The sequence below is a fragment of the Panthera pardus genome, unplaced genomic scaffold (assembly GCF_024362965.1).
Source record: "Panthera pardus isolate Hobbes unplaced genomic scaffold, ASM2436296v1 HiC_scaffold_19, whole genome shotgun sequence".
NCBI lineage: Eukaryota > Metazoa > Chordata > Mammalia > Carnivora > Felidae > Panthera > Panthera pardus.
Window position 1 is genome coordinate 8,834,333 of NW_026526754.1, and position 13,147 is coordinate 8,847,479.

General features: G+C 40.5%; 1 protein-coding gene across 1 annotated transcript in view; it reads left to right on the plus strand.

Annotated features, from left to right (window-relative positions):
- Positions 1-13,147, plus strand: part of UTP4 (UTP4 small subunit processome component) — a 31,833-nt gene that overhangs the window by 554 nt on the left and 18,132 nt on the right. Inside the window, exons 2-6 of the mRNA XM_019455436.2 lie at positions 752-912; positions 4,578-4,769; positions 5,907-5,991; positions 7,727-7,816; positions 10,439-10,650. Of these exons, the coding sequence (XP_019310981.1) occupies positions 754-912; positions 4,578-4,769; positions 5,907-5,991; positions 7,727-7,816; positions 10,439-10,650 (738 nt within the window). The 5' untranslated portion in view covers positions 752-753. The remainder of the gene's footprint in view (positions 1-751; positions 913-4,577; positions 4,770-5,906; positions 5,992-7,726; positions 7,817-10,438; positions 10,651-13,147) is intronic.

A 13,147-nucleotide genomic window follows, 5' to 3' on the forward strand; every position in this document is an offset into this window, starting at 1 on the left:
TCTGCCAGCCCCATGAGTCCCACTGTCAGTCACTACCTTAGCTTGAGTCTGTAATTTGTAAACTTAGAGTGCTATAAAGTTAGAAGTGTTCGCTAAAATGCAGATTCCTAGTCTACCCCCTTTCTCTCCTCAGCCAAGAGAGGAATTCTGGAGCTGTGGAGTAGGACCCAGAGTCCTGCATTTTTAAAAGCCGTTTTTCCTTATGGTTTTGATGCAGAAATTCTGTGGACCGGGCTTTGAGAGACCCATTTAGGCTGTCAATATTTCTTGCTTTTTGCGAGTATTAGTGGTGTTTTCCAGGAGTACCTTAGTTTCTGCCTCGAATACAACCGGTCAACTCTATGTGCCTCCCTTCCTTAAAGTGCGCACACCCAATTAGAGAATGAGGTTATGTTCAGTATTTTGTCATTCTTCTTTCCCAGAGTACTTTTTCAGGTAATTGGCAGGATTGTTAGGAGTCTGGGGAATGCTCTGTGTGTCGATCTTTTAATTTTTCTGCTGAAGCATCCTGCGCTTCTGGAAATAGTTTGATAGGTTCTTGCGGGGGTGGGGGGTGTGAAAGCATCATTAGTTAGATATTCAGAAGTGAATCTCAGGTACAGTTAGACTCTTCCATACAGGATGGCGATAACAATACATGTGATATTCTGCTGTTAACAATAGTGAGGAACAATACAGGCGACACACTGGTGTTAACGTTTCACAATAATGACTCTTTTTCCTCCCCCCCCCCCCCCCCGCCCCCCTCCAGGAATGGGTGAATTTAAGGTCCATCGAGTACGTTTCTTTAATTATGTTCCATCAGGGATCCGCTGTGTGGCTTACAATAACCAGTCAAACAGATTGGCTGTTTCACGAACAGATGGCACTGTGGAAATTTATAACTTGTCAGCAAACTACTTTCAGGAAAAAGTAAGTCATTTGGAAGCCTGATTTGGTGTTGCTGAGTTAATTTTCTTACTAAGTTGAATTCTACAACGTGTATGTCTTTTGTGTTGAAGGACTTCAAAAGAAAGTGACTGTACTCTCTCTGGGTTATTTAGAACTATATAACATGTGTAGTAAATATGCAGTCTCTTGACTGAGCTCAGAGTTTTGATCTATAACGTTGGTTAGAAAGAAACCTAGAAATTATGGTGGCCCACTGTCTGTTGGAAACTGAGGTTTGCTGGATCTTTGGAGCACAACAAAAAAGGGAAATTGTCAAGACCCATTGCTTTACAATCAGTCTCTGCACCAGTGCAACTTTGGTAAGGTGGAATTTCCTGCTGGGGTTGTCAATACCTATTTCATTGTCAATTCAGAAGAAACAATGAATCCTTTTTTTTTCTTCTTCTTCTTCTTAAGTTTTTTAATTTATTTTTTGAGAGAGAGAGAAAGAGCACATGGGTGGGGAAGGGTCAGAGAGGAGAGAAAGACTCCCAAGCAGAGAGCTCCATTGCAGAGCTCCATCTCACAAACCCTGAGGTCATGACCTGAGCTGAAATCAAGAATCAGATGCTTAACCGACTGAGCCACCCAGGTGCCCAAAAACATTTTAATATCAAACTTTTTGGTGACGATGGTAGGAAGATGGATTTCTAAGTTCATCTGAGAGAATGTAGACTGAACTGCCTATAATTGGGAGTAAAAGTAAAATAGCATTTGGGTGTATGCAGAGAGCTGTTATAGCAGCATATTTTTCAAAAGTACTGATTACTGATTGCAGGTGCAACAAAATAATTCATTTTACATTAATGAATGTGTATTGCCCTAAGCACTGAATGGATGCCTATGAATGGGTAGATGGATAAATGCATGAATTTAGTGCCCAGCAGTTTAATACTTGGAATTAAGGCATCCTGTAATTGTTTCTAAATGAATGAGTGATGAGTGGCAAGTATTAGGCATTATGACAAATGTCAGAGGCCCTACATTGAAGGAGCTCAAAGTCCAGTGGGGAAATAGAAGTATACAGTTTTCAAATAGTAGGTAAATTTTATGATAAAGCTAAGTACCAGAGCAGTCTAGGTGGCTCAGTCTGTTTACATCAGACTCTTACTTTGGCTCAGGTCAGGATCTCACAGTTCGTGGGATCAAGCCCCATATCAGGCTCCACATTGACGGTGTGGAACCTGCTTGGGGTTTTCATACTCCCTCTCTTTCTGCCCTTCCCTGCTCATGCACGCACATGGGTGTCCCCTCTCTCTTTCCAAATAAATAAATAAACTTAAAAAAAAAAAAAAAAAAGCTAAGCACAGGCCTAGAATTTTAGTGGAGAGGTGCTTTTACTCTGATGATGTGGGTTTAGGAATCCTGGAAAGGGATGACTTATTGAGTTGACCCCTGAAGAACTAAGAAGTTAAAAAAAAAATTGGGGTGCGTGTGTGGCTCAGTCAGCTAAGCGTCCGACTTTTGATTTTGGCTCAGTTCATGATCTCAGGGTTCACAAGATCGACCCCTGCCATCGGCTCTGTGATGACAGCACGGAGCCTGCTTGGGAATTGCTCTCCTTCTCTGTCTGGCCCTCTGCTGTGCATGCATTCTGTCTCTCAAAATAAATAAACTTAAAAAGAAAGTTAAAAAAATTGCTGATTACCATAAATAAGTCACATTCTATGCTGTGAAAAATGTGCTATGGTACATGCTTGTCGCACCCTGTGGTTTTTCTTATCATTTATGACAATTACAATTACATAATAGTTTGTACATTTGTTTAATGTTTTTCTTCCCCATTGAACTTCAAATTTTGTGAAAACAGGGACCATGTGGGTGATATTGATGACATTATTCCCAGCATTTAGCAAGTGTCTAGTGCAGAACCACTCCTGCATTCATGTTTATTTAGTGAATATGTCAGTTATTCTTTACTGAATGTCTCCTATTTTTTCTCATCTGTTCTTATTTCAACAGTAATTTAGTATTTTGCTTTTTCAATAGTCCCTTCCCTACTTCTTAATCACTCTCAAAACAAGAAAAAACTTTGTCCGTTAGAGTGAAAAGAGTAGGGGCTTGGAATAAGAATTAAAATGTTCTCTTCACATTTGACTGTGGCACTTTGGGCAAGCCCCTTAACCCACAAGTACTTGTGTCCTTTCAAGTAAAGAGAAGAAAAATTGTACCTACTCAGTGCTTTTTGTGCTGAGCAGATATAAGAATAAAGTGTTGATATATATGAAAACTTCTTTTTTTCCTAAAGTTTATTTACTTATTTTGAGAGCGAGAAAGCGAGCAGGGGAGGATCAGAGAGAGGCCCAAACAGGCTCCACACTGCTAGCTCAGAGGCTGATGTAGGGCTCGAACTCACGAACCATGAGATCATGACCTGAGCTAAAATCCAGAGTCAGACGCTTAACCAACTAAACAACCCAAGGGACCCTACATGAAACCTTTATAAGTGCTCATAAAGCACTTAGAAATCTGAGACTTGAGGGGCACCTCGATGGCTCAGTCGGTTGAGCTTCCAACTCTGGTTCAGGTCACAATCTCATGATCTGTGAGTTCGATCCCCACATCAGGCTCTGTGCTGACAGTTCAGAGCCTGGAGCCCGTTTCAGATTCTGTGTCTCCCTCTCTCTGTGACCCTCCCCCGTTCATGCTCTGTCTCTCTCTGTCTCAAAAATAAATAAACATTAAAAAATCTGAGACTTGATAGTTAAGTAGCTGACTCTTGGCTTCGGCTCAGGTCACGATCTCACAGTTTGTGGGTTCAAGCCCTACATCAGGCTCTGCACTGACAGTGCCGAGCCTGCTTGGGATTCTCTGTCCCCGTCTCTCTTTGCCCCTCCTCTGCTCGTTCTCTCTCTCTCTCAAAATAAATAAAAACTTAAAATGTAAAAAAAAAAAATAATAATCTTAAAAAAAAAAAAAGATTCTGAGACTTGAATGAGAAGTTGGAGGTGGGGCGCAAACCCACAACCCTCAATTCAAGAGTCACATGTTCTTCCAACTGAGCCAGCCGGGCGTCCATTTGTTTTATTTTTAAGAAAACTTTTTATAGGTAAAATTGACACAATAAACATGTGTTTAAAGTATACATGTCAAGGGGCACCTGGGTGGCTCAGTTGGTTAAGCGTCTGACTCTTGATTTTCCCTCAGGTCATGAGCTCACGGTTCGTGAGTTTAAGCCCTGCAGCGGGTTCTACACTAACCATGAGGGCCCTGCTTTGAATTCTTTCTGCTCCCACGTGCACATGCACTCTTCTTTCTCTGTCTCTCGAAATAAATAAACTTAAAAAAATTTAAAGTGTATACATTGATAACTCTGACATACATGTGTACTGTGAAACCATCACCTAATCAAGATATTTACACTGATTTTGTAAAAAATTTCATATATCAAATACAGTTGGATACAAACTTTATTCTTTTGAAAAGGTTTGGAGAACAAGTCCTGGGAAAAGGAAACCAACTGTATAGGTAACTAAAATTTGAATCTAAAAAATGAAAATATTAATAGACATGATCTTCTGGTAGAACAAAACCCCATGTAGTCATTTCTAGGCAAGTGTTTTAGTTTTGACGTTGTTGCCTGTGACCATTCAGTGCTGTTAGCTGATAAATTCAATGGGGGTTGACATGTTATGGCATTTCTGTAGTTTTTTCCAGGTCATGAGTCTCGGGCTACAGAAGCTCTGTGTTGGGCAAAAGGACAGCGACTCTTTAGTGCTGGACTCAATGGAGAGATTATCGAGTATGATTTGCAGGCATTAAACATCAAATATGCCGTGGATGCCTTTGGAGGACCCATTTGGAGCATGGCTGTCAGCCCCTGTGGCTCTCAACTTTTGGTCAGTAAGCAGCTATTGGTAATTTAAAGCAAGAATTCTCTTGTGCTCACGTAAACATTCTTTCCTGTGTTTACAGGAGAGTAAAGTTAAGTTATATTATGACATGTAGCAATTCCATTCTGAAGTGGATTCCAGCAACCGCGATGCAAGATTGGAATTGATATTGGGGATTAAAAATCTCTTGTCCTGGGGCAGCTGGATGGCTTGGTCGGTTAAACGTCTGAGTCTTGATTTCAGCTCAGGTCATGATCTCATAGTTCGTGAGTTTGAGCCCTGTGTCAGGTTCTACATTGACAGCTTGGATCCTGCTTGGGATTCTTCCTGTCTCTCTACCTCTTCCCAACGTAAGCACACTCTCTCAAAAAACAACAAAAAAAAACTTTAAAAAAATCTCTTGTTTTTTTACATCATTTCTACTGCTACTTTGGACCTTGTTTATTCATTTATGAAATGAGAGGGTTCGTTTGGTTCAGTATTTCTCAAACTAGTTGGAATTGGGAGATGTGGAGGCTGTTTTTTGCTCTGGTATGCTTTATGTTTTATGATAAATATCAATTCAGAATATGGCATGTTAATACAGAATTCTTCTGTAGATTGACAACACACTAATGTATGTTACAACTTCTGAGAGGTCCTTCCACAAGTTGACTTGTGGAACTATTTTACCACAATGTCTCAAAAATTGAGTGCAGACTGAGAAGACTATCCCTCCCCCCTCACACAGACTTATTAAAATGGGTGTTTCCAGAGGTTTCATTTTTCTGGGATAAGCCTATGATTCTTGTTTGATTTGTACTAATTTGTACAATATCTTGATGTTTCTTCACTTACATTGTATAGTTAATGGGTGTTTTATTTAGGCTCTGGGTCTCTAGCAGAGGTATGCTGTGAAATCCTACTTCTATTCCATGTCCTATACAGGAATTAGGCCACTGATTAGCCTGTTTTCTGGCTAGGATGTGAAGCCTGCCAAGAATACACTACCAGTTTCTTGGTAGCAGTAATTTTTTTTTTTCCTGTCACAAACTATTTTTCTCTTTCACAGCAAATGATAGCTTCAGGGAAGAAACGTTTATATTTATAAATACATATATTTAGTTACGTAAAATGCTTATCTTCTCTATTTTCCTCTAATAGGTTGGCTGTGAAGACGGATCTGTGAAGCTATTTCAAATCACCCCAGATAAAATCCAGTTTGAAAGAAATTTTGATCGGCAGAAAAGTAAGGGTCATTTTGGTGGGGGCAGTGAGTAGCCTCAACAAGAAGTTATGTTTCTGTGCCACTGGGGATGGGCTGTTTTCCCATGGGTCCAGGTAATGTTTTCTCTCCACACTAACTTTACCTCAATATAGGGTATGTGCTCGAAGCCATCCTCCACTCAGGCTTTCTCTGTCACGTTGCATAGTGGTGGTTGCCTGCTTAAGTAATATAGTAAACTAGAAATCCAGAGTAGGAAAGCTAATGTTTCTGTGTAAGTCACTTTGTTCTCACTTTCTCGTTTTTTTTGAAGTTGTAACAGAGTGCATAAATACTAAAACCTAGAATTTGCAAACAGTTGTCCATGTTCCACCCAGTTGACACCGACCTCTAGAGCAGGGGTTGGCAAACTATTTCTGTAAAAACAGGAGGTTAGTAAATATTTTAGGTTTTGTAGGCCATATGCTCTGTCAACTCTCTTGTCCTATAAAAGTAGTCATAGATAAATAAATGGGTATGGCTGTGCTTTGGTAAAGCTTTATTTATAAAAATAATTGATGGACTTGATTTGGCCTTTGAGCCATAGCTTGCAGACTCTTAGAAAATAATAACTATCCCATGTATTCTGTGTCTGTTAGTAATATTTTTCATCTGCTAATCAGAGTCCCTTTTGTTTTTAATGCCTTTTGGGTGTTCTTTTTCTATTTTTTTTTTAAAGAAAAATATTCTTTGTTTAAAATATCTTTAAGTAACGTCCACTTCCAACATGGGGCTCAAACTTACAACCCCAAGAATAAGAGTTACATGCTCCACCAACTGGGCCAACCAGGCTTGGTTTTTTGTTTTTTTGTTTGTGTTTTGTTTTTTAAGTTTATTTTGAGAGAGAAAGTGGTTGGGGAAGGTGCAGAGTCAGAATCCCCAGTAGGCTCCACACTGTCAGCACAGAGCCCAACATGGGGCTTGAACCCACGAACTGCGTGGTCATGACCTGAGCCAAAATCAGGCATCAACGCTTACTTGACTGAGCCACCCAGGTGTCCCTTGAGTGTTCTTTTTTAATTATAAAGGTGATATAATGCTTATTCAAAATTCATGTGCTTAGCCAAGTGTGAAAGGAAATATCTCGTTCTGTTCTGTAGGCAACATTTTGGAAATAATCTTCAAGACGTGTTTGTATATTCATATAAATGAATACACACGAGTGCTTGTGCTTGTTTTTTCACTTGGTGTATCACAGACATCTTTCCATGCCAGTCATGCCAGTCTACATGGCATTCCATTTAATGGTGTTCCATAATTTATTTACCAAGCTCCTATTGATGGATTTTTTTGTTTTTCACTACTACAACCAGGACGGCAATGACTATTCCAGTATACATATTTTTTCACACTCCTACAAGTATTTCTCCTTGATTAATTCCCAGTAAAAGTGCTGAGCCAAATAAGCAGATTTAAATTTTGTTATGTTCTTAACAGGTCACCCTCAAAAGGGGTCGCCCTCAAAAGGTTGTGTTTCTTTATACTCCCATCAGCCGTTTCTACATTATTAAAGTGATATTAAATACTTCATTATGGATTCCAGAGTTGGGCAGAGTTGATCCTCATCTGTTATAAAACAGTCCTTCACCAGAGCGTAGTAGATGAGAGCTAAGAGTGTAGAACGCCAGACCTGTAGGTAATTGTCAAAGGAGAACTCAGTTACCCTTTACTGTGTATTTATGTGTATGTCCTTTTCTTTTTTTGTTGTACAACTCCCAAGGTCGCATCCTGAGTCTCAGCTGGCATCCCTCTGGTACCCACATTGCAGCTGGCTCCATAGACTACATTAGTGTGTTTGCTGTCAAATCAGGTGACTGTTTTTCTCAGTTCATTTGGGGTTTGGGTCTTGATTCACATTGCTAGTTTCCAAAAGCTTGAGCCCTTGTGCTTTTACTGACCTCTAGGGCCTAACCTCTCTTTAACCTTCTGAGATGTTAGCCATGGATTTCACTCCTTTTTTGGATTGCTACTGCTGCTTTTGGGGGAATCCTGTTTCTTCAATCAGATGGATATTTTTTATCTTATTTGTAATAAGAATTCATTTGAAAATTCCCCCTGGAGCAATAAGACATTTACTACAAAGGATCAGTTAAAATACTTGTGTATACCAGACCTTGGTAAAAGTAAGTGCCTCTCTGAGGAACACTAGGTCTTAGCACCATAATTGGTGAGGCATGAGATCAGAAAGGTAGAGAACCATCTACTTTCTCTGTTCTTGGCCTGAAAAATTGCAATATGGAATCCTTCAGTGATGAGACTGACTTCACCTTGTTCAATAGGCCCATCTGTACTCCCATCTAAGATGGGAAGTAAAACAGATCTGGTTTGTCTCATTTTTCTTTTTCCTTCATGCTTAAACAAATTTTTTATTGTATGTTATACACGCATAGTCAAAGAAGAACTCCTTGAGGCTTGTTACAAAGAAGCAGGAGTCCCCCTGTATTCCTTCTTTCACTCCTCAAAGGTGACCACCTGTAACTCTTAGCTAATTCTTTGATGTTTACTTCCACATATATAAATGTATATTTATACATTTGACTCATCAGATTCTTCCAGTTGCATAAATTAGGCTCATATAAATCTGATTTTCTTTCTATCACTTTTATCTTTTTTTTTTTTTTTGATGTTTATTAGAGAGAGAGCGCGCACACAAGCAGGGGAGGGGCAGAGAGAGAGGGAGACAGAAAATCCGAAGTGGGCTCTGTGCTGATGGCAGAGAGCCCTGTGTGGGGCTCGAATTCAAGAACCATGAGGTCATGACCTGAGCTGAAGTTGAATGTTTAACTGACTGAGCCACCCAGGCACCTTACCACTTTTATCTTGAACGATTCTCTCACAGAGCCTTCTTTTATTTTTTTATACCTTATTTATTTATTTTGTAAGAGAGAGTGTGTGTGCGTGCAGAGGTGGGGCAGAGAAAGGACCCCAAGCAGGCTCCGTGCTATCAGCACAGAGCTGACTCACAACCCTGGGATCATGACCTGAGCCGAAATCAAGAGTGGGACACTCAACCCACTGACCCACCCAGGTGCCCCTCCCCCTCTTATTTTTCATCTCTTTGACTTTTTATTCTGTTTCCTGAGAGTTTTTCTTTATCATTTATTGATGGACTGATTTTGAAGATTTTATTTTTAGGTACTGTCTGTACTCAATGTGGGGTTCCAACTCAGAACCCCGAGATTGAGGGCTGCACGCTCTACTGACTGAACCAGCCAGGTGCCCCTTGTCTTTATCTTTTAAGTCCTGTACTGAGTTTTTCATTTCTGCCATTTCCAAAGTTCTTTTTGGTTTCCTGAGTGTTTTTTTTTATAGTGCTTTTTTGTTTGTTTGTTTCCTTATTTACTGCCTTCTCTTTTCTAAGGCTATTCAAGATTATATTTGTCAAGTGTTCTTCATCTTAGCTGTTTTCTCTCTGGTATTCATTTTTTTCTGGTATTCTCTCTGGCCTCTGCCTTTCATATTAAAGCTTTGTTTACCTGTCTGGTGATGGCTTTCCTCACCACAAGAGTGGAGCTTAACTGCTCGTGGGCTCCACTGAAGAATGATCTGACTGGACTGTTAGTTTGGGGAAACTCTAAAGAGACTGGCTTTTTAAATCATCTTCCTTGTGCTGGTCATGTTTCCCAGAAATGTTTTTTTAATTCTCCTGCTTGATGATGATATGCCTTTCCACCTAAATTCTGACAAGACAACTAGTGTTCTCAATATTCAGTAACATTTCACCTTATTTCCCATATAGTAATCCTACCCTCAGTTGTTCCTGGTATCTCTCTTCAGAGAGTAAGTCTCCAGTTTTGTTTGAGGTGGAGTTGGGGAGTTGCCTGGCTTTTTAGTTAGGGGATAGGTATCTGAAGGATGTTAAGTTTCATAAACTTACTTTCAACCTAATTTCTCCTTTTAGTTCCACTTTAACTTCTGTTTCTAGAGTTTTGGGCATCAGCAGTTCCCAAGTCTTCTAAGGATTTCATGGTATAAATCAAGTGGCTTCTTGTCTTTCCCCACTGTTGACTTGAGACATACTGCTTTTAGAACTCTGCTACATCAGTTACCATTCCATGTTTGCTTTTTTAATTCCCCAAATTTTGTACTGTTTGATTCTCCCCCTTTCCCGTGGGGTTTTAGAAAAGAGCCAAGTATCGTGCACACTGCAGTTAGGCAGTTTTAAGTGAAGTCTCAAATGTCTCTTTCAATTTCACCTTCCCCTGCCCCTCCCAAATTTCTGTCTCCAGCTACCCCTCCCACCTCTCCCCCACAATCTTCAGGTAACCATTTTGGTGTTCCGAGACTGAGTTTACCACAACTACTCTAACTACTGTTTACTGGCTGTTTGTGCGATGTGCTCAGGCAGCTGACTTAATAGATGCCTACCACAGGCGGGTTTTGAAGACAAGAGGTAAGTACCATTCAAATTTGGGCTTTTCTTATTTTTCAGGGAGCGCTGTTCATAAGATGCTGGTGGATAGGCAGTATATGGGTGTGTCTAAGCGGAAGTGTATCATATGGGGCGTGGCCTTCTTGTCTGATGGCACTGTCATAAGTGTGGACTCTGCTGGGAAGGTGCAGTTCTGGGACTCAGCCACTGGGACACTTGTGAAGAACCATCTCATTGCAAATGCTGATGTGCAGTCTATTGCCGTATCTGATGTGAGTATGGTCCCTGTTTTGAACGGTTACTGTATAACCTGGGGGATGAGTAGGGAAGGCTGTATCAGTAATGTAACACAAACGGTGTTCCCTAATCTTCAGTGTTGCATTGAAGGAAGATGAGTTTAGGAAAATGTATCTGAAACCCACATAATTTCTTTGAACCCTCATATTCTCTTAAAAACTAGTTAGAAAATATTCTCTAGATTAGTTAGCAGGGAGGTTTTCTTCAGACACTCCCCACCCACAGTTAATCCAGTCTGATTTAGATAGGCCACAAGTATCCTAGAAGAATCTTGAGAGGTGCTATTTTCCTCTCTTTGTGCAGTTCTTCTCCTGCTTCCTATCTTGGGAATTTAGATGATTTTATTAGATGATTTTGAAAATATTAAATTTTGGGGCGCCTGGGTGGCTTGGTCGGTTAAGCTTCCGACTTTGGCTCAGGTCATGATCTCATAGTCCGTGAGTTCGAGCCCCGTGTCGGGCTCTGTGCTGACAGCTCAGAGCCTGGAACCTGTTTCAGATTCTGTGTCTCCCTCTCTCTCTGCCCCTCCCCTGTTCATGCTCTCTCTCTCTCTGTCTCAAAAATAAATAAATGTTAAAAAAAATTTAAAATAAGAAAATATTAAATTATCCCTATTTCAGTAAGACTTAAGCAGACTCGTGTTGAACAAGTGTGCCTCTTCCCTTTTGGTAACATCAATTCTTAATCAGAAACCTTTGGCTGTTTTATCAGTGGGGCATGGAAAGTGACTTCGAGATTTGCTGACGAGATCCTTTGTCTTCTTAGTTTGAGGCTTGTTTGGTGTCTTAAGTGTGGACATGCAATATGTACTGTAGAGATCACTCATGCTGGCTTTTCTTGCCCGTAAGTTGTTTCTATCCCACTTCACAGATTTTCCATGAGACCAATTTGATGGGTCTTAAAGCCCTGTGAAACATTTAGATGTCACATGTAAGTGTAATGAAGAACAAGTTGAAATGACCAAGAGAAATTTTCCTTTTCAAATAGAGTTTTGAGGGGCACCTGAGTGGCTCAGTCAGTTAAGCATCTGACTTCAGCTCAAGTCATGATCTCATGGTTGGTGGGCTCGAGCCCTACATTGGGCTGTCTGTTGTCAGCACAGAGCCACTTCAGATCCTTTGTCCCCCTCTGTCTGCCCCTCCCCCTGCTCACACAAGTGCTCCCTTTCTCTCTCAAAAATAAATATTTTTGAAAAAGAAATGTTTAAAAAAATCGAGTTTTGATCCAAAATGGTTGTAATTATTAAACTTAAGACTTAATTATTAAATTTTGTGCCATTAAAAAAATTTTTTTAATGTTTATTTTTTGTGAGAGGGAGGGAGACACACAATCTGAAGTAGACTCCAGGCTCTGAGCTGTCAGCATAGAGCCTGACACAGGGCTCGAACTCACAAACCAAACGGTGAGAGCATGACCTGAGCTGAAGTCAGAAGCTTAACTGACCGAGCCACCCAGGTGCCCTGGTGCTTTTTTAAAGTGTAATCACTCAAATATTATGCACATGTTTCAAAGACCAAGGAAGATGTGGATATTTGTTACTATGTAACAATTAAGAGAATACATTAAGGGGGAAAAGTAGCACAGTATAGTGCATGAAGTAGTACATAGTAATGTGTTAAGAAAAGAAGCAGATTTTGTATTAGATATTTATGTTTGATATTTTCTGCATATGTAGTTTTGCTAATATATATACTTACAACATTCCTGAAAAGATTAAAAATGCTAATGGTAGGGGCGCCTGGATGGCTCAGTTGGTGTGAGTGTCTGACCTCAGCTCAGGTTATGATCTCGCAGTTTGTGAGTTCAAGCCTCTCATTGGACTCTCAGCTGTCAGCACAGAGCCCACCTGTACTCCTCTGTTCCCCCTCTTCTCTGCAACTCCCCCACTCACTGTCTTTCTCTCAAAAATAAATAATCATTTAAAAAAATTTTTTTTAATGTTTTTATTTATTTTTGTGACAGAGCATGAGCAGAGGAGGGGCAGAAGCAGGCTCCAGGCCCTGAGCTGTTAGCACAGAGCCCGACGTGGAGCTCGAACCCACAAACCGCGAGATCATGACCTGAGCTGAAGCTGGATGCTTAACTGACTGAGCCACCCAGGCGCCCCATAAGTAAACATTTTTTTAAAACGCTAATGTAATAGGGGTGCCTGGGTGGCTCAGTCGGTTAAGCGTCCGACTTCAGCTCAGGTCACGATCTCGTGGTCTGTGAGTTCAAGCCCCGCGTCGGGCTCTGGGCTGATGGCTCAGAGCCTGGAGCCTGTTTCAGATTCTGTGTCTCCCTCTCTCTCTGACCCTCCCCCGTTCATGCTCTGTCTCTCTCTGTCTCAAAAATAAATAAACGTTAAAAAAATATATATATATTTAAAAAAACGCTAATGGTAATTTTAAAGTTGGGGCTGGCAGGCAGGAGGCAGGTTTAATTTGTACTGTATACCATTTTACTATTTGATCTTTCTTCTACTCTGTGCCT